This window comes from Trichoplax adhaerens, genomic scaffold (assembly GCF_000150275.1).
Source record: "Trichoplax adhaerens TRIADscaffold_1 genomic scaffold, whole genome shotgun sequence".
In the NCBI taxonomy this organism is placed as follows: Eukaryota; Metazoa; Placozoa; class Uniplacotomia; order Trichoplacea; family Trichoplacidae; genus Trichoplax; species Trichoplax adhaerens.
The window spans coordinates 9,881,813-9,909,335 of NW_002060943.1; the positions used below are offsets into that span (position 1 = coordinate 9,881,813).

The window sequence follows — 27,523 nt, forward strand, 5'->3', positions numbered from 1 at the left end:
TTTGGAGTCAGATAATATTGCCAATCATGAACGAAATTATTGATATTCGCGCTATGCGGATTTTGTAAAATAAAATTTTAGCAGCTTCAGTTCTCTTGCTATTCTATAATTACAGTTTAATTTATAAAAACATTTCACAGATAAAGAAAATGAAGAAAATTGTAAGATCGTACATCTTAAACAAGGGTAAATTCTAGATAGTTATCTATGTTCCCTCTGATAGCAGTTCAAGAATGATACAGACATTTTGTCTATCATTGTGCATGTATACTTTACGGTGTGGATTCTATTTCCGGAATATATGGTATATGGAGTACAGAATCTTTTGAAGTAATTCAATTAACAACGAATTTGTAAAAGACCCTATTTAACCGAAAGAACAGACAGTTTGGATCATATTTCTTTATCAGGACTACACTGCCTTAATTTATAACATCACATTCTCTTATTCCAGATGGAACCAATCACACTAAATCAACTAACTTAATCTGTAACTTTACTTTTAAAGATATTTGAAGATAACAGAAGCCATCGTAACTAAATAAAATGAAAATTGCTATATCATCCTTAAATATATTGCAAATTTAGTATCGCATCGTACTTACAGCCTGTATATCGTGTACGAACAAAAAAAGCCACTACAAGAAGCCATAACACTTTGCTAGTCATACTGGTACTGCCAATATTGCTAAGGCATTTCCATAACAGCATAGAAGAGCCCCGAAAAATCCTTAAGAAATCTCGAAACTTACCTGTAATGAAATAGAATAGTACATAACCAAAGTAAATTAAAAATCAACATTGTTATGATGATGATACGAGGATTAACTTCTTGTATCATAAATCAATTTAATTGGAATCATAACCTAGCTAATCAACACATTACAAAAATCTCTTCTTATATATCTAATTACCAGTAGAAGGGTAATTTACAATCTCATCATTGATTGGAGCATCATCGCGAAACTGTAATAAATTGAGTGAGTTAGTCAAAATGTCTCAAACCAACATTCGATGTAGAACTCTCCAGATTTTTAATATCTAGAAAATAAAATACTTAAATGTAGTTACTGACGTCTTCATATTTACAATCCGTTGTTTCACTTTCACTTATTGCTCTCTTTGCTGTCTCTACGTAGCCCTATTTAATATATACAAATATTCAGTATATATTCTAAACCAAAGCAATATTGCAATGGAAATTATGTGCAATATCTAAAATTTTCTAGAATCACTTTAATTTTACCAAGGCTTTTCTACTAACAAACTAATCTTAGGTTGTGTCAATTACTAGAACGATTCATTATGCAAAAGCCAACAAGTTGCAGCACACTTTACCTCTACGCGATTGCGATCTAGAAAGGCTTCGTTGTCCTTAATGAATTGGCGTAACTTCCGGAACTGTCGTGTAGGCATTAAAACGTTGATAATATAGTTATCCACAACCGTTTGATAATCGGAAAGATTATCTTTATTATCAGAATAGTTTAACCAGTCTTCGATCATAATTTGAGCCAGTTCAAAATTATTGATCATAATAAATAACGAGGCGCTTTAAAGGAGAAATAAACGTATTTTTTTTTATTACTATATATCTATTGATCTGTATCGTGATTATTAAAATGCATATACTGTATATTGTACTATTCTAAATAGAAAAATTACCAAACTAGTATTAACTTCCTAGGGAGATGATAGAAATCACTGTATTGCTCTTTCACGAAAGGAACAACTAGCTGCCACTGATTGAGTTCTGCATAAGCTTGAATCGATATCATACATAGGCCTTCTTTAATTCTAAATAATAATGCAAATAGATATTCTCAGGACATGTTGAAGCTATAAAGAAAGCCATAAATATAGTATGCTGTATATCCACAACTTATATACAGCATTAAGTGCAACACATGTAATAAAACATGAGTTTAGTACTACAATGCAAATTTCACAAGAGAAAATGTTCTATTAATAACGACTATCGAGTAGTTTATGGATTTATAATAAACCTTTTCGCTTCCGAGCTGAGATTGTTAGAAACGTTACATTCAAGTAAACCATCACGACATTCTTCTAGACATTTGGCAAATTCTTGAAGGACAAGGTAACTTTTAGCTTCATTAAGCCGGCGTAACCCTATCATGCTAGATGGCAACGCGATACTATTAACCTACAGCTAAATAAAAATATCCTTTGCCTATCGTGGAGATATCATCCTTGTCGACTCATATCCACCATAGAGATTACAGTACTGTACTGTATAATGATAAACCTTATGTACAGTATTACTGTACACTGTATGTACTGTACTGCACTGCACTGTACAGTACTGTACTGTACTGTACAGTGTACAGTACAGTACTGTATTGTATTGTACTGTACTGTAATTTATTTAAATAAATCTGGACTACTGTAGCCCTACTGTACTGTATTGAGAACGAGAAGCAGTACAGTACAGTATGTTGGTACTGTACAGTGTACAGTACAGTAGAAGTTTCAATGTGGTTGAACTATTGTACAATGTATAGTACTGTACTCTACTATACTGTACACTATAGTGTACAGTACAGTACTACTGTATTGAAAAACGGCGGCTTACGGGCGGTGCGCCGTTCATACTTATAACGCAATGTAATTGCAAGTTTGTGTAACAGTAGATTCATTAGTGTACGTACTGTACTGTACCGTAGATTACAGTGTTTGTATAGCGATTGCACTCATTTCGGATTAGAAAATCAACCATTTGATCGGATTTTATCTGATTCGGGTTGCGTTTTTACCCCCATTTTAAGGACTCTACTGTACTGTATACTGTATAGTACAGCGTATAGCGTACCTACAGACTACAGTACATCAGCAGAGAAGTGTGTATCAAGAATTCTGTGGTGCACTTGTATTGTACTGTACTTTTACAGCTTTGAGGCGGCTTCGAGTCGAATCAAGTGGCAGTCGGAAGTTAGAGCTACGATCGACTCAGGCTCAAGATTCATGCATCAGTCTACAGTACAGTACAGTACAGTACTGTACTGTACAGTAGACTCGAGTGATTTTAGTTCTACAGTACTGTACTGTACAGTACAGTACAATAAATAGAGAGTAAGGGTCAGTAGTTAGTTTTACAATAACTTCAACTACGTGTTCAATTTCTTGTCTCCATGCTAAGTGAGAGTAGTACGAACTTTCAATACCGTTGTTAGTATTAACTCTAGATAGTAATACACTATAGAAAACACCGGGTTTATTGGTGATTTCTGATTGTTGACTTGGGTTGTACTTTTGTACTAAATTCCTGGGTTATTTGACCGGGGTTATATTATAACCCACTGCCAGCTAACACTGTTTCTGAGCCGGACCTCGGTCACCGTAACTAGTACTATATCTGCATGTAGCACTTGCATACTTGCATTAGCTATAATTATGATGAGCAGTACTTCTAGCTCACCAGGAGAAACTTTGCTGTGCGCAATGAGTAGTAGTAATATCTTGATAGGATCTTATTAGTAACTAACTTTTGATTTTAGGTGTTCAAAACCTCTAGACAATTTCATACTGACTCTATAATAGCCAAAAGTTATAGTTATCATTAAATGTGCTTATAATATATATGCATATAGGCATGCTTTAATCGAAAACCGCCTTTGCGACTAACAGTACTGTAAATAGAAAATAGGCGTCTTAATGCAATAGGAAATAAAAGAAAAAATCAACCTACATTTATAATATATAATGCTTGTACTATAATTATTTAGATTTAGAAGAGGCTGCTGCATGAAGATCTTCATAGTTGTTTATTGTATCTAAAACAGTATCGATACAGGTAAATTACATCATGGTTACACTACTGTAGTAAATTAAAGGTCTATTATACTGTAATATGCTATACCCTTAATTAATTGTTTTTTTATTAATGCTGTAATGTGCTATTTTTAAAAACTGTCTTTTTGAAGGTACTGTACTGTACACTGTACACTGTACTGTACAGTACGTACAGTACTGTACAGTTGTACACTTGTACTGTTGTACTGTACAGTACAGTCTACATTATGATCATGCTGATGATCTCTACCATTGGCCAATAGCAGGCAGATAGTTCATCACAGGTTCCGTTGGTGAGTGGCGCGTTTGACTATGAAAAAGTCTGCTTTGATTTTAATCAATCACTCGAATATAGTGTACAGTACTGAATACTTGCAATTTACAAAATAGTAGATCTGCTTTTTCTAGAGTAGCGACAAACCAGAGCAATATCGAACGATGGACGTTGTACAGTACTTTCTAGAAATTCTCATGATTTTATACCGCATTTTATGATTTTCTTTAACCTAACCTAGACCTGTCAGAGGTTTGATTAACGGTAAACTGATTTAATCGTACGGTACATGCTTTTATGACTTCTAGCTAGCAGCACCTTAATGTACTGTACAGTGTATAGCGTAAGTGCACACATTCTTAAACTTTTAGACCATTATGATTTATTCGATGTCAGTTTTCTTTGATTTCCAAAAGTTAGAGGTAATCGTATGCATATTCCCCAAAAGCTTTAGTTATATAAGTCGAATTGATCCTCAGTAGTATCTAATCAGAAACAAGATATTTAAATACTATCACAGTACTGTACTGTATACTGTAGTGTAGTTTAAACATTACTCACTGTCAAATCCGAAAAATAAAAATTTACCTAATGCAACCGAATTAGTAACTTCTTGACATGTTTTGTATAATTTTGGCTACTTATTGACTGTATAAACAGCATAATCAGTATTTAAATTAGGGAAAATTAATGATTTGTTCAATTGAGATTATTTACCTAGCAGTCACTAGTCTAAGCTTCGCTACTCGTACATTAATGTCAAAGGCAAATTTACCGAATTTCCTAATTTTGTTAGCGCATGAGATGTTAAGTGTATTCTAAATTATAAATGAATACCGTATACAGTATATAGTCTACTGTAGAGCTGCTATGGATTACTAAAACTACGCGAAGTATAACGAGCGAGGGAGTTACTAGTATTAATAATAAAAAGGATGATGTAGTCGATGCTCTGGCGGAAGATGATAATAGCATGATGGTTGGTAGCTTCACTACTCAATAGGGACTATTAAATATTAATTTATTTGTAAGACTCATTCCTTTATATGATGAGTAGTGTAATAAAATTACATAAAATAGGCGCAAACTGCATCTACTGTATTCTCTAGATAAACGTGAAATCCTTTCGTAGCAATACAGTGACTCATTTTACCTCTACAGTAATGCAGTTGTGCCATAGATTATTAAATAAATAAATATTGGTGATCCAATGCATGCAGTAAAGTTTTTGGTTGAAGCTCAGTCAACTAATTTGCGAAAAACAGTACAGTGTACAGTATGTATCGTACCGTACGCGCGCGCACATCACTGTAGGAACCAGTGTGTATTGAAAGGGCGATTATTTTTTATTTATTTCACGGTGAAAGCGGTGGAAATTTTATTTTTAATTTAAGACTTACATCATTTTTATTAACTGTAAATTAATACCACCAAGCATAAGTCTACTTGCAATTATATTGTTCACGGTTAACCCTCCCTTAAGTTAAAATCTCCTGGCTTTTATACTGTACTGTACCTTCGCGGCTTCGACGGCGGATTGTACTGTACAGTACTGTACAGTACTTAGTGTTGGAGAATCTACAGTACTGTAGTGTACAGTTCAGTATACTGTACAGTCATGCTTATGCTGTAAGGTGTACAGTATGTACAGTACAGTACAGTACTGTATTCTGTGTCAGTGTATCACAGCCACTAATCTTAGCACTTTCCAAATGTCGGTACTGCACGAGTCTGGATGTACTGTCCTGTACAGTACTAGTAATAATAGTGATTGCGATATCGCTATCGTTGTAGCAATTCAAAATTCAATCTACGAAAATAAATTTTTATTACTACGATGAATATAATTATTATACGTGTATCATATACATACGTACATTGCACAATTATTATAGGTTAGGAATTCAGCGCGAAATGGAAGAGTCCTTAAGGAACCTAAAGGTTTCATGAGGATCATACAATGGGTAAGAAAGAGTACTGTAAAAGACAACTTATCTAGTTAAACATACAGTGCAGTAGTATAGCGGATAATATGATACGCAATTTGTTACACCAAGTTACGCCTATGCATCTATACAGCAGGTTTTCTAAGCTATTCGTTAAACATGCAAAGGAAGATAAGCTCATTTATTAATTAATTAAGGCTTAAATGCTTGTAATCAAACAATTATATTTATTAAATTTTCTATCTGCGGATTATTCATAGTTTGTAGCCATCCTGGCATTTGGAACTGCCACCTCGTTCTCAGTAATGACTGCAGTAACTATTAGTTGTGGAGGATCAGTACGTAACGAAACTGCTACCCTTAAGTTCTCATACCCATTCGCCTCTGGTTCGTTGACGTATGCCTCACCTGCCTGTAACAGCAGCGGTAGCAGTAGTAATCGCACAGAATTTGTAGAGCTAGGCAGCAATATCTCTGCTAGTGTACAATTTTTTGTCTTTGTTGGCGTTATTTCTTTCCTGTATACGCTAATATCTCTTGGTATCTATGTCTTTAAAATTGACCCGGCTAATCCACCAGAAAGAGAACCATATTTTAAAGTGGTATGGATGTTACAGTACATGAAGCATAGTATTTCAAAATTACCTGTTACGTATTTTAGCTTTACTAATATCGATTTGATATTTATTCGCATTATTTTCTTATATTGCTGATACCCTAGGATTTCGTAATTAGTGTCATATTTGTCATATTTTGGATTGCTGGTGCTGGTGCTTGGGCGGCTGCATTAAACGAACTAAAGTTAGAGGCCGATGCTACAAAATCACTCGCTCAAAAAGCTGCCGGACCATGCCATCTTTACAAATGTTATACCAGAAAGCTCTCAGAATTCGGCAAAGCTAACGCATCTGTTGTAAGGATTTAAGCCCAGTTCTGACTCCCGAAATCAATAAAGTGGCTAGTTAAATATTCATTTTAAGATTAAAATGATCTTATGTAGAAAACTTTATTTAGGTTTTCGGATTCCTAAATTGGTTTCTATGGTCAGCGAATCTATGGTTCCTTTACAAAGATACACCATGGTTCAAGGGTCAGAATAATAACAACAGCAGCTCTAAATATGGAGCAAGCCCGGATAGCCAACAGTCTACCTTACCATCCCAGCAACCTCCAATGAATGATGAATATTAAAATTTTAGAACCGAAATGACATTCATCGGAATGCGTATATCATGTAGCCAGCAGTCTGCACTAATTGAATGATTGCATTTAGCCATTATCAATTACTCAAGATGTAATACTGCGATACCGCATATGATCTTTTAAAGAATAGTAATATATGTCTTTACATATAGGTATAGTATTCAATCTGATTTAGTTATCAGATTTCCAGCTTTGAAACGGTAAAAATTCTTATGCAATATGTTTTTGTAAAATTTTGTAGTATCAGCATTTGTAATTTCGTCCATAAGTTAGAGCTTAGTGTTAGCTTTTACAAGGTATTCCTGATAATCGATATTTATCGGTATTTACAGTTTACATACCTACAGCATAATTACGTAGTTAATTTTCAATTTCAAATACAGAAATAATAATAGAACATGACATCATGCCGTAGTATTGTACGAGCATCATGTCTGCAGCGTGAAAGTAACTATATTGTAGTATTTCATTATTTTCTTTTCAACTTTTGCTTGAAACACTAACCTGTGTGTTCCATAATCAGTCCTACCTACTGTCCATGTTTCATATGAAATCAAAAGTTTACGATACAAATGCTGTATTTATATTTAGCTCTGATGTGGCATTAGCGGTTAAGGACATGCATAAAGAGTACGCAATCCTGTGATCTCACTCGATTTAACTTACAGATGACGTAAAAATAAAAAATGGTACTGTATATATAGCACTGCTTACGCTGACGATACATCTAATAAGGGAGTTATTACGTTTAACAGTGTTTGATACAATCTCCGCAGATTAAAGAGGTAAATTACAGTACATACATTGTTTTTGATCGTCCAGGGTCACTTACTGATTATGACAGCCTATGGTACTGACTCAGCCACATTAGCGTGACGTAGTACTCGTATACTCACTGCTGTACCTGTGAGGCTGCGACTCTGCCTATGAGTAGTCATAGCGCACAGTATAATCAATAATTCACCTGTGTGTACAGTAGTATTACAAATCGCAATTAGCAACGAGGAAAAACTGTTATAGAAATTACTATATGAACCTACTGTCAGGTTTGTCATTACATCTACCTACAGTGCACGACAACTCTAAATACTGACGATCTGCTATCGTCGTTTCCTTATGATATACCCAAAAGTACCGCTTCAGCGGCTCTATACCTTCATTATACTTGTCCAAATTTGACTGATATATCTGGACAAATGTATTGAAGAAATACCCCTGCAGGCTACAGCCGTTTCAGCGGCCATGGGTGGGTAGTAGGGATTTCAGGATATGTCATATGGATATGACTACAGTAAAAGTACAGTACTGTACTGTACTGTACATCTAACAAGGCACAATATTGTATCTACTGTACCTTACAACTATTCATCACTCAAATTTACAGTACTGTATATCTTCGGGTATGATACTAAAGTACAGTTACAACGAAAGATTGATTTGTTTCCAAATGAGTACTGTAGAATCCGACTTGCTTTTGTCGTGGCGATCAACAAATCACAATGTCAAACTCTTGCAAAATTAATTTACACTTTAAAAACTCCAATATTTCGCTTGGTCAACATTTATATACAGTATACTGTACTACAGAAAACAACCAAATACATTATTGCGTATGGGTAAAAAAGAGCGCGTTTATTTAAAACCATACAGTACAATGGGACGTCGATACTATCAATGAAGACTGGCACTGACGTACAGTACAGTACAGTACTGTATTTCTGTACAAACTCGCCACACCCGAGAACATGCAATTTAATTAATTTAAAGTTGGCATACTTTTACTGTACTGTACTGTACAGTACTCAAAAAGATTTTGCCCACGACTGTAATGTACAGTACTGTAAATTATACTGTAATTATTGTAATTCATAATACGGTACTGTACTTACTTTTTACGTGTTGAAGAATTCAGGATTTACTCCTGTAATGGCTGTTTTAGCTGCTTCGCTAAGTCATAATAAAATCTTAGTTAATTTGCCTTTAAATAACACTAATCATCTATGGATGACTAAATATAGAAGATTACTCCGAGTCCACTGCACTAGAGCTGTTAAAGAAGGGGTATGGGAATACATATAAATAATAATAATCAAATTTGAAGTTGAAACTTCGTTTTGAAGTCAGATCTCATGCCTTGCGATTACTGTGTAGCCGTGAAGTTTCGCTTTCTCATACGTGTTTTATAATTAATTATCTATCTATCTATCTAACTATATAAACAATTAATACTACAAATTATACTGCGTATAATTGGTGCGGCTAAATGTAATCTGATGTAAGGACTGAAAATCTGTCTGCTACTTGCACAATGTAAAATCGTATGCATCGTGCATCCATAAGGGTAAATAAATGATATAGTTCAAATGCAGCATATGAGTTTGCAAAGCAGTCAACATTTTGTAATTGATTATGTGTTTACACTCATAATTCTGCCGACTGCTCTTGGCTTTAGTACAAATTGAAAGTCCTTTATTTATTTTAAAACGCGATATACGTACATTACGATACGGATCTTTAATTCATCATACAATATTGCAACATACAGTATTTCGATTTAATGTCCTTTTAGTGTACTATATATTCGTAAGCTTATATAACATTTGCTCAAAGTAAGAGTTTTAGGTTATCCAATACCGTAAATTATGAGATGAGAAAGCTTAAGTACTCAAAATATTTATCTAAAATATAATCTGCTACTCTGTATGGTAATACATCTATGTTCATCATTTACTGCAGTGCATATGGCCTTTTACAATTAAGTGTAAAACGAAACAGATAGCATAACATCCTGTGGTTTTGAGATATTCTCAGTGTACTGATATCTCTGTAGCCAACATGTCAAATAAGCATAATTTTACTCAGGTTGGAGCCAAGGAGTTATAGACCATGGATAGAACACTATATCACTAATTATATTGTTTGCAGCTCTCTTTAAGCTTAATTATAAGACATAATGTGGTTATTGCATCTTAGATTATAGTACTGAGGATTTAAATTTGCCAATACACACGGTACTACTACATACTAGAAGCGTTTTTTTTCCAAGATTAGAACAGATTTGTGATTTTACTAAAAATCTTAGGATATGAATAAGAAAAAGAAGTTCTACGTGTTACCAATGTTTCCCTATCCATCTGGTACACTACACATGGGTCATGTGAGAGTCTACGCTATGAGTAATTGCATAGCTCAATTCCGGAAAATGCAAGGATTTAACGTAAGTTCTTGTAAAATCATCTTAATTATAGAAGCTTGTAATGATTTTTATTGTAGGTTATCCATCCAATGGGTTGGGACGCGTTTGGATTACCAGCGGAAAATGCAGCTCTGGAAAGGGATTATGATCCCATCACGTGGACTTACAGGTCGATACTTCAAGAGCAGTTCATAGCTTTGCGTACATCTGCTACTGACCTCATTCTTTCGGATTATTCCAGTATTTTATATTAATTTCAATGTTAAATTGTTAAATATTAATAGTAATATCGATCAAATGAGGACACAGCTGATAAATCTAGGTCTTGACTTCGATTGGGAAAAAGTACGAAAGCTTCGAATTCGGTAGAATCTTAACATTGAATATGCTAATCGAAGATAATTTAATTTATTAGGAAATTATGACTTGCTCACCAGATTATTATAAATGGACACAGTGGTTGTTCTTACGAATGTTCGATGCTGGCTTAGCTTACCAAAGACAAGTTAGTAAAATGTATATGCTCTGTTAACAGTCGTTAATTGTACATAAATAATGGGAACTGCTGGCATATTTAAAGCTATTTACATTTGATGATTCGGTTAAGCATTCTATACATCTTAAAACATGTATCCAAAGTCCTTGATAATTCAGATTTATCTGAATCTAGGCTTTGGTCAACTGGGATCCTGTGGATCAAACTGTACTAGCAAAAGAACAAGTAAGAACGATATCCTCTCTAAATGTTCAATTAACGTATATAAGGTGAAAATTCGCGAAGTTGAATTCTTTCCTTTAACCTCACTCAGATCGACGAGCAGGGACGATCCTGGAGAAGTGGAGCTGTGGTTGAAATGAAATTTCTAAGACAGTGGTATCTTAAACTATCGTATTACGCTGATGTAAATGAATTCTTCATAACTGTTACCATTTGATAAAATATAATTCTAAAATAACTACTTCTGCACTCAAAATAACCTTAATCATATTGTTATACTCCGATTTAATCGCCCGCAGACCTTACTTTCAGGATTGGATGATCTAAAATGGCCTGAAATCGTAAAGCAATTACAGCGTAAATGGTTAGGAAAAAAGATGCTGGTAGAGTTCGAATTTTACGTGGAGGTTGTTAATATTTCATGACTCCATAGTTTATCGTATGAAAATTGATATGATATTGCTATGCATTACTACATTTATTTTATTTCATTTCCTGCAGGGTAATCAACGTATTGGAGAATATAACAAATTAAGCGTATGCACGGATGCACCGCAATATGTATATGGAGCAACTTATGTTGCCATTGCTCTAGATCATCCTTTCGTGTCCGCTGTTCTGGTAATAGAATAAGCAAGCCTGCGTTTATGTACTGCTGCCTAGTCTAATTTTGTTGTTACTTTACTTCAGGAGAATAGTCCTCGCACGATTTATAACAAAGAGCTTGGTATGCATTAAAGCAAACTCCTTTAACTCACAGTCTTTTGTGAAGCAAAACTGCATTAGAAAGTTTTTAGGCCTGTCCTTTTAAAAAACATACTGTGAATACTTCTCAGAATTTCCTTTAGGTATTAACGTGGTTAACCCGTTAAATGGGTGTAGTATTCCAGTTTACGTTGCAAATTATGTACTTAGCGATTTCGGTTCTTTGGCCGTTTTGGGTATGCGAAGCCTGTTTACATTTGGTATAATCCTACGTACACAGTATTAGCTTGACTGAGATTTTGGATCCCTATAGGAATCCCTGGACATGGCGGGAAACGCGAAAAGGGCTTTGCTATGAAATTCAACATACCAATATTATATGTTCTTGATGGTAGAGAATGCCTGGTTAATTCGCATCAAGTATGATTACAATATGTGATCTTTGCGCTTAAATACTCAATTGGCCAATTTTTTTGAGGCACCTTCCTTTCTGAAGTCCTTTTAATAGCTAAATCATGTAAAGTTTACAGGAATGAACACCAACGAAGCTGCAAAAGCGATTGTTCGATATGCCGAGGTCGATAATTACTATTTTCTCTTACGATGTAGTGAGTAACAGCAAGATCTGTAGATGCTATTACAAACAATGTTTTACTAATTATCCAAATAAAACGGCATAGAAAATGAATTTTGGACGCTACAGAAAGCTTTTTAAAGTCTCAGACTGGCTGATATCACGTCAAAGATACTGGGGTACCCCTATCCCAATTATTCATTGCGATTACTGTGGGGTAAACATCATGCATTCCCTTTCATCCCTGGTTCTAGGAACTTGTTTGCATCAATTTATACCTTGCAGAATACTTACAAATTTTTCTTATTCTCAATAGGTAGTACCTGTACCGGATGAGGAACTACCGGTGCGATTACCGGATTATCACAATGCTAGCAGGAGCAAAAGTTTTAGTTTGCGAAATATATCTGAATGGCTTAATACATCATGTCCTAAGTAAATACCGTATACACGTGTAGCATCCATCGTATTACAAGAATAAAATTTATTCTGGATTACATCAATATGTTAAAATTTTAACATATTAAGGGCGCTTGATGATATGACAAAGTTTATTATATGCGTGATTCGAAATTTTTTATATAATACAGTTGCGGCCGCTCTGCTAGAAGAGAAACGGACACCATGGATACCTTTGTAGATTCAGCATGGTATTTTTTGAGATATTTAGACCCAAATAATGAAGCCAGGTGACTAACTGATGCAATGCTATGTGAGTATGAACATGATCATGGAAATTAATAAAAATTTAAATTTTCAATATAGGCCATTTGCAAAGGCATCTGTTAATTACGCAATGCCCGTTGACCTGTACATTGGTGGAGTCGAACACGGTCTGAAAGTGCAAATATCAGAGTTTTTCACATGTATCGACAAAATTTTTTAAGTTTTTTTTTATTTAGCTATCCTGCATCTCCTATATGCAAGGTTTGTAACGCATTTCTTAAATGATTTTGGATACATATCCAACAAAGAACCTTTCGCATGCTTATTAACACAGGTATTAGGTTACATTCTGTCATTATATTATGTTCCAGCTACTTAGTGATATTCGAATCTTTCAGGGAATGGTTCATGGTCGAACCTATAAGACGAATTCGTCCGGAAAATATCTTAAAAAAAATGAAGTCGAATTTAGTGGTAATATCGGATTTCGAATTTAAATCAGCTTTATTAGTATAAGCTTTTATATACGTTTTATTATATGTTTACTACTCATTTAGCAAATCAAGCTATAGAAAAGACTACTGGTGAAAAAGTCGCTGTGTTTTGGGAAAAAATGTCTAAATCAAAATATAATGGTGTCGATCCTCAGGTAAATTTTTTACTTCTAAGTAATCAAGATCCCTAAAATAACATTCTTTCGCACCTTCTGTATCGTAGGATGTAGTGAAGACATATGGAGCAGATGCTGTACGACTGTCTCTATTATTTAAGGTTTGTGTTGATAACTATCGATTCCTAAAGCACTACTGAACGGGTACAAACGTATAAACACAGATCGAAATATCAGCAGTTTATTCATCGATTCATTTAAAGTTTATTCCGCTTACTTAACTGTTCTTTGCACTCATTGCCGTCAATCTCTTACAGGCACCTCCTGATAATATCATTTATTGGGATGAAGAAAGTAATATTTGTAACATGTCATTTATTTAGCTATAATAATAAATATAATTTTCGAGCTGTGATTTACCTGTCACAAATATTTAACCTTTCTTAAAAATAGCAATTATCGGAATTACATCCTGGCTGAACAGACTAAGGAAGATGGTAGCTGATGTTGACTCAACAAAACCTAACAATACGCGAGCAAAAGTCCCTGAAATAAACTACAATAAGTTAGATAAAAAACTCCTTCGCGCAACACATCAGGCAATAAAACAGGTAGCATATGAGTGATTAGACATACAGATTGGATATAGTATAGATACGGTATGCAGTGGTACTTTGTAACATTTTAAAAACCGTGGTTTAGGCTAACTTATCTCAATCATTTACACATATATCGCACTACCTGTATACCACTATTTATAGGTTACATACTCTCTAGAAAAGGCTTTTACATTTAATGTTGCAATAGCCGCTTGCATGAAATTGTCCAACATCTTGCAGGTAAGCTATACCCTTTAAAGGAAAATGTTGATCAAATAATTGATTAGTTGAGAACACTGTTACATAACCTATTTTCGGTTATATTACACGAGATTCGTTATATAACAGCTCTAGATTAACTAATTCGGTAGATTCCATTACGATATTTGTTATAAAACGGATATAGGTTAACTCATGCTATACTCTATTATTAAATAGCACGTATTGCATAGTTTATCACGTATAATATATTATTCGTCTGTTGTTTGAGCATACATTATCACTGTAAGCGCGTATATCCTCATTAGCAGAGTGTTATGGATATCTACATCGATAAAATAACAGCAGAACTCTGTAATTATCTCATCATTTATAGGACATCCCTGGCGAAGTTGCTCAAAAGTCCACACAATACGTCGAATCTTTGCGAATCTTATGTATATTGATATCCCCCCTAGCTCCGCACTTTGCATCAGAATTATGGAGTGGTAATGAATAATAAAATATATATGACAAACTTTTATCACTAATGACCGTATAGGATTATATATTAATAATATATTTATAATAGTACTATATGTATTTGAGAAGAAATAGTATGACAAAGTATAGTATTAAGTAAAGCTTAATCTTTAGCTAATCAAAGTCTTGCTATCGGATGTTCTACAAATAGATTTATGCCTTAAACGTGAAATTGGTAGTTCTCATATTCTTTACCAGTCATGGCCTACGTATGACGATTCCATCCTCGCAGACGAGAATATCAATTTGCAGGTATTTACAGTATTTAGGAGATTGTCAGTGTAACTGAATATATAACATTGACAGAGTGAATTTTAAACGTAATAATTTATGTTAATTTGCTTAAGATCATCATTAATGGCAATCGAAAAGGAACTATTGCAATTCCAGCTACAGCTACTGAGAATGAAGAAGCGCTGCTACAATACGTAAAAGAAAGCAGAATTGGTCAGGAACTGCTTCGTGATAAAGTTATTAAAAAAATTTATATTGTCAAACATCGCAAACTTATAAGTTTCGTAACAGATGTATGATTTAGTGTATTGGTCTTGATTACAATAAAGTAGTTCACTGCCATAATCTTGTCTGTTGCATTAATATAAAAGTTTAGTATATTAGATTTTCTCGTTGTAAAATCTCCTGACTTTAACCGATACAAAAACTATAGGTTCAATCATATAGTCCGTTACATCAATAGCCTATAATAGTATTTCGTGTTAAACTATAATAATTAATTTGGCTATCTACAAGCATTGTGTAGAACATTTCTACGAAGCCGATATACAGCATTTAAATATGAATATCAAAGGGCATTACAAATGCATATTTTATATGAATATCTCGCAAATAATTGAATAAAGCAAATGAAAATACAAGTACTAGTCAGCCAGATAGAAGAAATTGGTGAATAGTTAATGCTATTTACATCCTATTCTCGGGCATTTCAGCAATGGATTGCTCAACACGAATAGTTGCATCGTCTGGACTTTGAGGTGGCCTACGCGGAGGTGGCCGAGAAGGCGATTCACCGATAGGATTACCGTATTTGTGTACTTCAATATCGCTGTGGATTGACGGTAAAGGCCTAGGCGATGGCTTAGGGACACTCATACTTTCATTGTTCCTGGTCGCCTCAACCGTAGGATTCGTAGAATTTTTATCGTTTATGCAATGATCATTCGAAGTCTTATTTAGAGTCTCAGCTGGCCCCCTCGGTGGTACCCGAGATGGAGGCTCGGAAATTTTGATTGGAGATCGAGATTCGCGGTCCGTAATCTTAATTGGTATCCATTTCTCACCAACAAAAGCAGCCTTGAAGATAATAATAAGGAAAAAAAATCTAAAGTAAATTTTACATCCGACTTTAGATCTTTTGCAAATATTATTATGAAATTGACTCACCGCTAGATAGATAAAACTGGAAAATAACAGCGACAAACCAGCCAACGTTGTCGTCAACAAGAAGATCGCAGGAATACTCATCCTAAGTTGGAATATAATAATTACGAATGGTTCATTCTCGACAGTAGTGGCTTAGCTTTTCCATAAATATAGAACAGTGGTTGTAGATTTAATTGCTAACGTATTACTGTTCATATTTTAGCAAAGTAAATCTACACCAGCATTAATAGGTTATCCGAAAACATTCAATTAAATACTGCAGCGAGACTAACTACTAACTATATATCTTAAGAAAATACAGATAGTTACCCCAAATGTAGTAGGAAACGTATATAATAGTTCGTTCCAATGGGTCCCAATACTTTAACAACAGGTACCAGAAAGTTTTGGTAGCTAGATTTCATGCATGCATTTTATATTAAAAAATTGTTTATTGTTATTGCCTTATAAATTCAGGCAATGTAATGCCTAATACTAAATAATATAGCATCATGTTTGTGAGGTAGAATCGTTATTTACGCGTAGCATTACAGTGCATCATATAATACATTACCTTCTTTCTATGGTTTTACCCTGTTTTCGCCTACTACGCGGATACTCAAGAAATAACACAATTACACCAGCGATTCTAAATTCACCGTTATGGAAAATCTAGTAAGATACTATATTTTTTTATATGGTACACTGCACTGTGTAAATGCAAATGAGTAGTAAATTTAGTAAGCAGTAACATTGACTACCAGAAAAATACCTGCACTTTGACAGGTCTATCAAATGGTAATACTATCTGTTAAATGAGCACATTATCGTAAACCGTCAGCAAAGCGACGGGAGTTTGTACTAGTACTGTAATGATTTAAACGCAATTAAAGCGATCATATTATTGCTGTACAAAAAAAGATACAATGAATACACTGCAAATCCTGTCTTCTGAAAGTCTCCAGCCAATCCTATGATTCCGCCTATTAGTAATACTATAGATAAGAATGTAAGTTCGCAAAATGCGGAGACATGTAAACATAAATTACTAGTTGATCTAGGTAACAACAAAACCGTAAAATCTACGTAGCTTCATTGAAACTTAGAATACTTTTTTAAGGTAAAAAAATACAGCTGTAAACATTTTTAAGGACTTTAATAGGCACATTAAAGTGACTACCATCGACAACTAACTTAATCTATATAATACCGGCAATAATTATCTACGTTATTAATCACAATCTCACATCGCATTTGATAAGATTGCCAAGGCAGACCACTACAATGGTCTGGCCTAAGGTATGATCGACACAGTAGTGAAATATTTATAGCAAATTAATATTTATTAAAGCCGTACCGCGTACAGTACGGTGGAAAATAACGCAGTAAAGTATCACTTACGAACTGAACTAGTCAAAGCTTGTTCGTTGGCCCACATTCCCCATTCTACAGTTGACGACTTTTTAGATATCATCTTCAGTTGCTATAACTAAATATTCTATATTTTGACGGTTTATGTCGCTATTTTGTATTTAAAACAGATCAATCTTCTCCAGAACACTGTTTTCTTTTGACTCCTTTACAGTACATGTACTGTGTGTACTGTACTGTACTGTACGTTTCACAAAGTCACTGTACAGTACTGTACAGTACATTATGTACCGTACTGTACTGTACTGTACTGTACATTGTACACTGTACAGTAAAACAAAAGTCAATTAATACCGTAATTTATAATTTATTTCCTAGTGCAGTACACTGTACTGTAGGTCTCTCTCGTTCGTTATACTGTAGTTCGCTTACTACAATACTGTATAAGTAATATGTAGTACGATTTTTATTGATTGATTTTTCGTGCATAGAATAGCGACATTAACAGTAAAATGATTCAAAAGTTTAAAATTTGCCTTTTTACACATAATGAGCTAGCACTAGTGCTCTGTAACTAGAACTGCAAAGAACAGGATATACTCAATGCACGGAGGTAAAATAATGTCATCTTCTCGCCAAGTAATAGCCGTTGCAATGTCCGGTGGAGTCGATTCAACTATTGCAGCATATTTATTGCGAAAACAAGGTGCTTAATGTAATATCAATTACAGTCATTGTTCAACGATGGTGCAGACATCTGCAGTAACGATACCTTAGCATTTCTAATATCTTAAAATCACTCTAGTACAATACTACTAATACGAATTATTGTACGCGTAAATGACAGAACGACATATTGCAAGATTGATGTCTGAGACAGGTACCCGAGTAACAAAATTTTGACAGGTTGCAAACCTTAGTTTCGATAGTAACGTTGGTTGATAAAATTATGTGAAACTATGTAGTGTAATTAAATATGTACTGCATATACGAATGATTTTAACAGTTTATAACTTCCAGCTATAGCCTTCACCTTCTAGCTATTTACTGTTCAATACAGTATTTGATTTTCGACAGTGAAGCTGATAAGTTACTAAATTATACAGTATGCAGTATATTAGATTTTAACAAGTCTTTTAATTTCTAACTAGTCATTATAGCACATAGGAGCTACCCCACTCAGATCAATAATTTTCTAAAATTTAAATTGCTTGATTGTTATAAAGCATGCTTTACTGTATAACAACCAACCAAATAGTTGGACGGTATTATTTTGTATATATAGATATAGAACTGTATAATAATTGTGATAAGAATATGATGGAATCTTTACTAGGGAACTTATGATAAATAGAAAGAACAGAATATAAGTATAATATATTAATTATCAGATATAACTTATGAGATCTTATTATTTAGGTCCTAGTTAATTTGTACTTTTAACTGCAACGAGAACTACAGCCTTAAGAGAAAATTCACGATTTTAATAATGACTATACAATGTGTACAAAGTGTATATTAATATCCCCGTGTTACAGCATATTATTCTCGCTTTATGTAACTCGTACTTTATTTGCGTTTAAAAAGGTCATGAGGTTGTCGGAATATTTATGAAGAATTGGGATATCACAGAAGAAACTGGCATTTGCAAGACAGATGAAGATATGCAAGATTTTATCAAATCTTGTAATCATCTTGGTATACCTCATAAAGAAGTAAACTTTGTACAGGATTACTGGCATCATGTTTTCAGGTCTGCTCAAAGTAATCTATACGTCAACTATTGCATATTTGTATATAGTTTTCTTGTAAATATGGACGCTACATTAATATGTTACCGGTTGATAAATTACATGCGATTTAAAACCAAACCATCTACAGGTGTAATCATAGCACAGTTCTTTAGTCCTTATCCTAAAATTTTCTACTATGAAAGAATTCTAAAAAGAAAATTCCGCATGAAATCCTCTGGCACGTAAACTACTTCCTACAATTTACTTAAAAATTTCTAGTACTGAGTACAATATACTATGAGCGGTATAACTCAAATGATAATACAGTATTAACATCTTAGTATCTAATTGTAAATAACTGCCGAACCTTATAATATTTATTGCAAAACTTGTATACAGAAATGAATGTTGATCTTATGTTCGCATTAAAATCTAGTGAGATTTATTTTAAGCAATTTAATCTATTTATATCGAACGATTAGTTGTTCTCTAGATCTTAATTACAAGCACAGATTTTAAGAATTTAAAAATATAATGTAACTTAAGTTAAGAGTTACTAATCAACACATCGATATTACGAGATTACATGCATTGAAAGTTATACTGACCAACTCAATACTAACGTTCCCAAAACAATTTAATGTTCTGAACTCCACCACAGCCCTTTTGTGAACGGCTACAAACAAGGCATCACGCCAAATCCAGACATTACTTGCAATAGAATGATCAAATTTAATAAATTACGTCAATATTGTAGCGAAAATTTGGGTGTAGACAATTTAGCAACTGGACATTATGCTCAATTAGTTACAGATTCCAGTGGACGTAAGTACAAGTATAATACCATGCATAAACTTTATCATAACAGTAATTACAAACCAGGTTGACAGGCATCATGTATTCGTATCTCTTGTAATGTACTGTGCAATACATTAATAGACTATTAAGATTCTTTCAATTAAAATCATTTAATTAGAACCAAAACTTATTCAGGCAGTAGATGAAGCTAAAGACCAAACATATTTCTTAGCGAACGTTAAAAAGGTAAAGGTTCACAAATCATTATTCCGTAACCTAACAATAACATACCCGTCGAATGCAGGTTAATCGGGCCCCCAAAAAAATCCGAAATTCCGTTCTCTGCTTAACATCATGTCCACGAAAATCTATTTTTTAGATAACGATATTTGCTAAACATAGATTTATTAAACTTAATCAGTTTCCATAACAGTATTCTTTTACTACTTTGAAAGATCTCATTAAAGAATATTATGTTTCCAATTGGAAATCTTTTGAAATCGGAGGTCAAAAACTTAGCTTTAAAAATTGGGCTCCGAAAAATTGCAACAAAAAAGGAGGTAGCGATTATGTTATACACGTATCTTTTGCTCTCTTACTCGTTGAACATCTAGCAGTATTAATTTAAGTTTCAATCACAGTACAAGCTTAAATGCAATAAATTCTATGAATTTAATTTTAGTAATAATTTAACATCATATATTTTATTTACCTACCATATGAGAGTATGGGAGTATGCTTTATTGGTAAAAGAAATTTTAAAACATTCATTAGCGAGGTACGTATCTCTTTATCAAGCATTTTTAGGACAACTATTAAACTTTACAGTGATGTTTCTTCGACCAATAATAACCCCTGCGATTTCTTTCTGGGCATATATCAATGTAATCATAGTACATCGAGAATCAGGAATATGACGTGAATACTATAGATGGTCAAAATTTTGGAAAACATTCAAGTATAGTAAATAAAATTTCGTATGCATGGGCATTATATGAATTAACAAATTATTTGACTTGAGGATAATTCGAATTGTACATAAAATATATCACATATTCCAACTTTAGTTACCTTATTATGCATGTAGACTTATCCCTATCAACAATTGGTGAAAGAGCAAGAATTGGTGGGATGTCTGAAAGATGGTACGTGGTTTCTAAAGATTCAAATAGGAAGGTTATAACGCTCGTAAGTGATAAACTGAACACCCATATACCTTCGATTACTCCCAGGACTTGCTTAGTATGACAATAGTATAGCCATAAAATTATACTTTTATACTACATTTTCTACAAAATTTTAGGCGCCAGGAATAAACCATCCAGCTCTATATTGTCGTATCTTTTATGTGGCAGATGCCAACTGGATCTCGTACTGTGCTGAAATGCAATTATCATTGAGGAAAGAACTAGAATGCCATATCAGAATTCGTCACTTAGCACCCCTCGGTAAGATGTGTCATCTACGTGTCATAATTCATCAGTTTATATTTTCAGATATTGAATTATAATTTTCTGAATTGCAGAATAATTTCACATAAATAATTTGTAATTACTAAAGTCGTTAACTGATATTTTCAGTTCCTTGCCTAATTAAATTACAATACAATGGCTTTTTGGAAGTAAATTCTCAACAATCACTATTTGCTGTCACTCCCGGCCAAGTAAGAATAATTCAGCTAGTAATCACAATAGCAACATTGCAGTACTATGCATTCGTTGCCACATCTCGATTTTTAACAAATATTATTTTTGCAAACATGTTATCAACTTCTCCGCGAATAATATATCTTATATAAAAAAGCAATTAGTCTATAATGCATTTACTGCATTAGAGATAAGTAATGCTGTCTTATAAAATTTCTATAAGTTTGCCGCATTCTATTCACGAAACGAATGCCTTGGTGGAGGACAAATAGTGTCGTCTCATACAATGGTAAGCAAAATCTAACAAATAAGGATGTAAGGTAAAGTTTTTGCTTTAATAATTGTCACATTGATCATATAACCATTTGCAAATTTCGACCTATCAAGACATATTCATATATAAAATAAAATAAATGTAGTTAATTGCGAGAAGATATCAGTGATAAATAACATTGTTACATAGCATCAGGGCGAATAATGTTAGGATGTACATGTAAATACAGTAGTGTATATCTTAGAAAGCCTAAATTAATGTGCAAACAACTTGTGTGCTTCCTTACTTGAAAAAAATTATAACTTCAAGCTTAAAAAGATCTCCAGTAAACAATCAAGGAAGCTAAAAAAAATTCTCCTTAATAGTCTTAATATAATGATTCCGCAAATAAATTTTAAAACTGTGATACCAATGAAGTAATAGTTTTCTCCTTATTATCTTATCATTTTCAGACATAGCACTTTCCTTTCTTATTATCGCTGGCAATTCTGACCAATCTTTTATGAAAATAAAAGGCGCCTTTAGCTTTTTCAACAAGCGAAATGGACTAGAACTTAAACTGCTGTCACAATTCCCTGGTGCAACAACATCCTCTATCACTGGAATAGAACCTAAAGAGCATGCCTCATAAATTCTGTACGTTTCACTATTAAACCCAATCGGACAGAGTGTTATATCACTTTGGCGTAAAACCTTTTGATATAAAAGCGAAGAGGCTTTAGTTTCCATAGATAGCCACCTAATGTCAAAGCAACAACAAATAAAGTTATTCAAGATTAAGCTTAAAAATGATCGTACATTGTTAGGTCATACCTTGGACGAAAGTTAGAATAACATATGTCACCAAGTGAATTCTTTAAGAAAATCTCTTGTAGCTTCTGTCTTGTCGAATTGTTATAAACTGTCCCTAAAAAGTTGCAGATATACCTTCTTTGGCTTGTTATATCTACTTCCATCGAACTAACAAGAGGAAATCCACGATACCTGTAGAATAGAAATGTACCTTAACCGATGTCGAAGTAGTAGTAACGGCATAATATTTAGAGAAACTGAGATCTACTAACGTCGCAACACCTAGGGGCCATTGATAGAATTTCTGTTGGTCTATTCTAGGATCATCATAAACGAGGTGGACAATCCTTACTTTGTAGCGATTGTCATTTACATATGGATCTATCCATTTATTGTCACACCTTTCGTTACCTAGCATTACCAGAGCAACATTTCGTAATTTCTTTAATGAAGGTAAATGCTCTAACCACGTCTTCGCAAATTTAATTTTGTCAGACGAACGCCCATTAAGAATCAGAATTACATTCTCTGAATCCTTGCCCGAATTCTGTTGTATAATTCCAGGGCCGGATAAAAACCTAGCGAAGGGACGATATAAGTGTATTTGCACGTCATCTATCCACAATATAAAATATCTTAACGTTAATCCCGATTTACAATGGGTATTCATGTTCACATACCGCATTTTAAAAATGGTGTTAAAAAATTTTTCATGTTTCTATGCGGTCACTCAACTACTTCCAAATGCATCTCAGTCAATAATTTGTACCATATACTACTTACGCCACGATTACAACGACCGGTTTAAATGAAGTTTACCGCGACCTTCGATAACTCATTTACCACATACGTATACTAACAGCCAAGAAAATATGCATACTAATACGAACTTAAGCTTAGCCCTCTTCAGTAATATGTTATTCTACATTGCAGTTCGAAATCATCGTTTTATAACACCAATGCAATATTTTACGAAGGAAGTCAAGAGACTACTCAGTAATATGTATTATACAAATCACGTTCATATAATATACAAAGTAACTTAAATCTTACTTAAATCCGACATCGTTGATAATATCAGTTCCAACTGAAACTGCTCCTCTTTCATCAATCTTGTTTATTATTGTTTCGTTAAAGACATGGCGCCATAGATATTCCCCTACGGGTACAAGGAATCATAAAAAATGAAGATATGCACCGCGCAATAGTCCTGAGATTATTGTACTGTACATTGCAAGCCAGGTATGATAATTAACCTGACTCGTTGTCACCGATGATACAAAGAAAGATTAACTTTGAAACTGTAGAACAGATAGAGTACCTTCTCCACATACTATGCTCTCTTTTACAAAAGTTTACAAACATACATCACTAACAATTGCAATTGATTAAGTACAGCAATGAATTAGATTAGAATTCATAAGTGATAAGTAAATTTATAGGCTGCTTCACTATTCTCTCTTTCCGATAGTGTAGCAAACTGTATAACGTGATAGTATGCCTATTATAATTTGGAAGTTATAGCTCCATGATTAAAGCAAACGACAGTGAAGTTAGAATCTATAAAACATTAATGTCTTGAAAATTTTACTGATAGACTTTCGAAGCTTACATTTTAGATCGTTTTAAAGAAAAATTGCGTTAGTAAGTAGCCTTCAAACATGAACAAGATCTTGTGAAAGCAATCCAGTAATGCTATTTAATAATTTAGAATCATTACTAAGTTATCGCTAGCCAATAGTCTTTAATTTATACTAAGCAACAGAACACATAAGCACAAATGATGGTCACAGGAAGTTAAGTTAACGAAAGAACTGCAGAACGCTATACTCCATTAATACAGTAGAATATCATGAGGTTGCCAAACAACAGTCGATCCGATACTTTTAATGTAATAACTATACCCGCACAGCCCCTACCAATTGCAGCTGTATTATGTGTACGTAGCAAGTCAAGTAAGAAGTATACAAGCAGTCACTGGGCTACACATACGTAATAGGAGATACATTTCACTAAATGCAAGTAAAAAATGTCGATAGCAAAGTTTTAGCAAACAATAGCTAATAAAAGGTTCTTAAATCAACTTTTAATAAACTCCTAATACAATATTAAAGTCTGAAGTTCGATTATTTTTCCAGAGGATTAGCACTTAAAAATCTCATTAATCATATTTTTAGTGCTGTATTATTATCCTATGCAAAAGCAAATGCTCCATTCCCAATTTCACTACGATTACCGTTCTCACAAGTATATGTTCTTGTATATACGTACAGTAATAATTATAATGATTCTGCTACATAGATATGAAATAAACATACAGTGCGTTACTGATCTATAATTTACTACTAAAAACTCTAACTTGTTATGTATTTCACTGCAAGCAAATAATATCTCTCTGTCTACTGTAATATTGATATATAATATAAAAATAAAACTAATGAGAATGAATCAGAATTCTTTGCCTCATGCTCTAGCTATTACTTTAATCGATTGCTATTACTGTACATCCTCATCAAAATGCATTATAGTACAAATAGTAATCATGGGAACGTAAACAAATCATGCAATAAAATTTTTCAATTATATAACTATTTCTGTTTTATTTAAGCATTGCACAGTTCCATCATGCATATTATAATGTTAGTACAGTTGAGATATAGTAGTCAAGATGACTAATATTCATACCTAAAGCTGAACTTAATTTAGAGACTCCAACATACTGTACGATACGTTTTACGATGTGCCCACCCATACAAACTCAGGTTACGAAAGGTAGCATGCTCTTAATAACAAACCTATAGCTGCTTTTCCCCAAATTTCTACACTTCTTAACGTCTTATTCGTTTTATCAAAGTTAGGTATAGTCTGTTTTCTCTTTAGTCTAATTTCGTGAATCATCTGTAATCCTATCAACGTAACATATTTAAATGAAGAATTTTACGCGTTAAGTCATCACTACATTTAGTGAATTATGCGATTTGAATCTTACTTATGCACACTGTAAAATTATATTATTGCAAAAGGATATAAAATATACTTATAATAAGTCCAGCACATATTCGATAAACTGCTAATATATTTTTTAGCGTACGCTATTCAGAATGCATAGTTGCAAATTTGACATTGTAATCAAAAAATGCAGCGAACGCGGTTGCAATTTACAGTACTTTCCAGTCTGTACTACGAACGTAAATCGTTGCACTACAGTTTCATACAGAATAGACATTAATTTTTTTGATAGAAACCGTTGTAGATATTTTTCGAGGTCAGGTTTATGAAATGATTAGGAATATGAAACTTCCTTAAATACACGAATTTACTGCAGTCACCATGGTCCAGGTTTAATTTATAATTATATATGAACAATTATAATCGATGTTACGTCATTTTCGCAGAAATTGCAGAGAAACCGTATATTAAACTATGCTGCAATAGTGCGCTCGCGTACCTAAACACACTTACTGATTTTATACAGAATTAAGTACGGCAAAGTGCTAGACCGGAGACACTTTAAATAAGTAGGCTTTATTTTACAGTTAAGTACTGTAATACAGTATCTATTTACTTTCTCTTAAATCCATGAATTGGATACCAGGTTCTCTATTTTGTAAAAAAGTGACTTGGGCCAAATAAAGGGATACTAAGGCACTCCCAGTTAGGATACATACTGTGATACTGCGGAGGTTACATATCATCCCGTTACTCAGATTTTGAAGAGTAGCATTTGAGGATCGTTCGAAGTGAAACGTTGTTTATCCAAGCTTTTTACTGCAGACTTCGTTCTGCTAGCCCACGGCGAGCCAGTCTCAAACTCAAGCACGGATGTATCGTTATTACAGTTTTTAAGTCTTTCTAATTTATTTTTTTTAGTTTATATTTACTGTACTGTATATTATATTTTTAAACTGTATTAGTACAGTACGAAGACTGCATGTACTGTACAGTGCAATAGTACAGTACTGTACCATACAGTACTGTAACAATACAGTACAGTACTGTACAGTACAGTGTTTTTCCGATGTGGTCTACTGTACTGTACTGTACGTACTGTACACTGTACAGTATTCAATCCAATAAACTAGCCAATCAGAGATTGGTATTTGTTACTGTTACTGTCTGTTAGTACTGTACAGTACTTGCATACTGTACAGTACAGTACTATGTAATACTGTTCTGGGAACTTTCGAGTTTTCCTCTTACTTATTAAAATGTCACTAGTCGTCATCTAACTTACAGTACCGTGTACTGTATCACCCGCTTTAGTGCGATTTGTCAAAGCGCGTACAGTACAGTACAGTGTACAGTATGATAAAATCAAGTATCGCAAATCATTCCAAAATCAGACTAATTTAAAATGTATGTATTTAGTGATGTAAGAGAATCGTGGCGTAAATGCTTAAGCAGAAATTTTAGCAAAATGTAAGCGATTCCTCAACCTCAAAACCTTATAAAAGGCGAAAGGATAACACTAGAGGGATGGAACA

General features: G+C 33.7%; 7 protein-coding genes across 7 annotated transcripts; 4 read left to right on the forward strand and 3 right to left on the reverse strand.

Moving 5' to 3' along the window:
* Nucleotides 1-906: 906 nt before the first annotated feature.
* On the reverse strand, nt 907-2,140 carry TRIADDRAFT_52444 (uncharacterized protein; the record flags this gene model as incomplete). Its single annotated transcript, XM_002108904.1, has 4 exons — nt 907-966; nt 1,076-1,141; nt 1,339-1,552; nt 2,007-2,140. The coding sequence occupies 4 exons, from the start codon at nt 2,138-2,140 to the stop codon at nt 907-909; spliced, it is 474 nt and encodes a 157-aa protein (XP_002108940.1).
* Nucleotides 2,141-4,464: 2,324 nt separating this feature from the next.
* On the forward strand, nt 4,465-7,224 carry TRIADDRAFT_52445 (uncharacterized protein; the record flags this gene model as incomplete). The annotated part of the gene is made up of 5 exons (XM_002108169.1): nt 4,465-4,509; nt 5,983-6,051; nt 6,294-6,635; nt 6,755-6,946; nt 7,048-7,224. 5 exons carry the CDS (start codon nt 4,465-4,467, stop codon nt 7,222-7,224), a joined length of 825 nt encoding a protein of 274 aa, XP_002108205.1.
* Nucleotides 7,225-10,071: 2,847 nt separating this feature from the next.
* Nucleotides 10,072-12,868, forward strand: TRIADDRAFT_52446 (uncharacterized protein; the record flags this gene model as incomplete). The annotated part of the gene is made up of 12 exons (XM_002108170.1): nt 10,072-10,098; nt 10,319-10,453; nt 10,510-10,601; nt 10,717-10,777; nt 10,848-10,937; nt 11,103-11,153; nt 11,450-11,533; nt 11,652-11,771; nt 11,841-11,877; nt 11,999-12,091; nt 12,169-12,275; nt 12,746-12,868. 12 exons carry the CDS (start codon nt 10,072-10,074, stop codon nt 12,866-12,868), a joined length of 1,020 nt encoding a protein of 339 aa, XP_002108206.1.
* A 185-nt stretch (nt 12,869-13,053) lies between these two features.
* On the forward strand, nt 13,054-15,578 carry TRIADDRAFT_52447 (uncharacterized protein; the record flags this gene model as incomplete). Its single annotated transcript, XM_002108171.1, has 12 exons — nt 13,054-13,118; nt 13,195-13,262; nt 13,332-13,429; nt 13,467-13,569; nt 13,653-13,744; nt 13,813-13,866; nt 14,023-14,059; nt 14,159-14,316; nt 14,467-14,544; nt 14,900-15,011; nt 15,197-15,297; nt 15,393-15,578. The coding sequence occupies 12 exons, from the start codon at nt 13,054-13,056 to the stop codon at nt 15,576-15,578; spliced, it is 1,152 nt and encodes a 383-aa protein (XP_002108207.1).
* A 388-nt stretch (nt 15,579-15,966) lies between these two features.
* TRIADDRAFT_52448 (uncharacterized protein) lies at nt 15,967-16,527 on the reverse strand (the record flags this gene model as incomplete). Its single annotated transcript, XM_002108905.1, has 2 exons — nt 15,967-16,356; nt 16,447-16,527. 2 exons carry the CDS (start codon nt 16,525-16,527, stop codon nt 15,967-15,969), a joined length of 471 nt encoding a protein of 156 aa, XP_002108941.1.
* A 1,890-nt stretch (nt 16,528-18,417) lies between these two features.
* On the forward strand, nt 18,418-22,277 carry TRIADDRAFT_20051 (uncharacterized protein; the record flags this gene model as incomplete). Its single annotated transcript, XM_002108172.1, has 11 exons — nt 18,418-18,502; nt 19,384-19,549; nt 20,191-20,348; nt 20,506-20,573; nt 20,783-20,887; nt 21,052-21,105; nt 21,222-21,285; nt 21,415-21,515; nt 21,631-21,775; nt 21,908-21,990; nt 22,197-22,277. The coding sequence occupies 11 exons, from the start codon at nt 18,418-18,420 to the stop codon at nt 22,275-22,277; spliced, it is 1,110 nt and encodes a 369-aa protein (XP_002108208.1).
* A 312-nt stretch (nt 22,278-22,589) lies between these two features.
* Nucleotides 22,590-25,937, reverse strand: TRIADDRAFT_19905 (uncharacterized protein; the record flags this gene model as incomplete). The annotated part of the gene is made up of 5 exons (XM_002108906.1): nt 22,590-22,986; nt 23,061-23,231; nt 23,312-23,617; nt 24,093-24,198; nt 25,835-25,937. The coding sequence occupies 5 exons, from the start codon at nt 25,935-25,937 to the stop codon at nt 22,590-22,592; spliced, it is 1,083 nt and encodes a 360-aa protein (XP_002108942.1).
* Between the last annotated feature and the right edge of the window lie 1,586 nt (nt 25,938-27,523).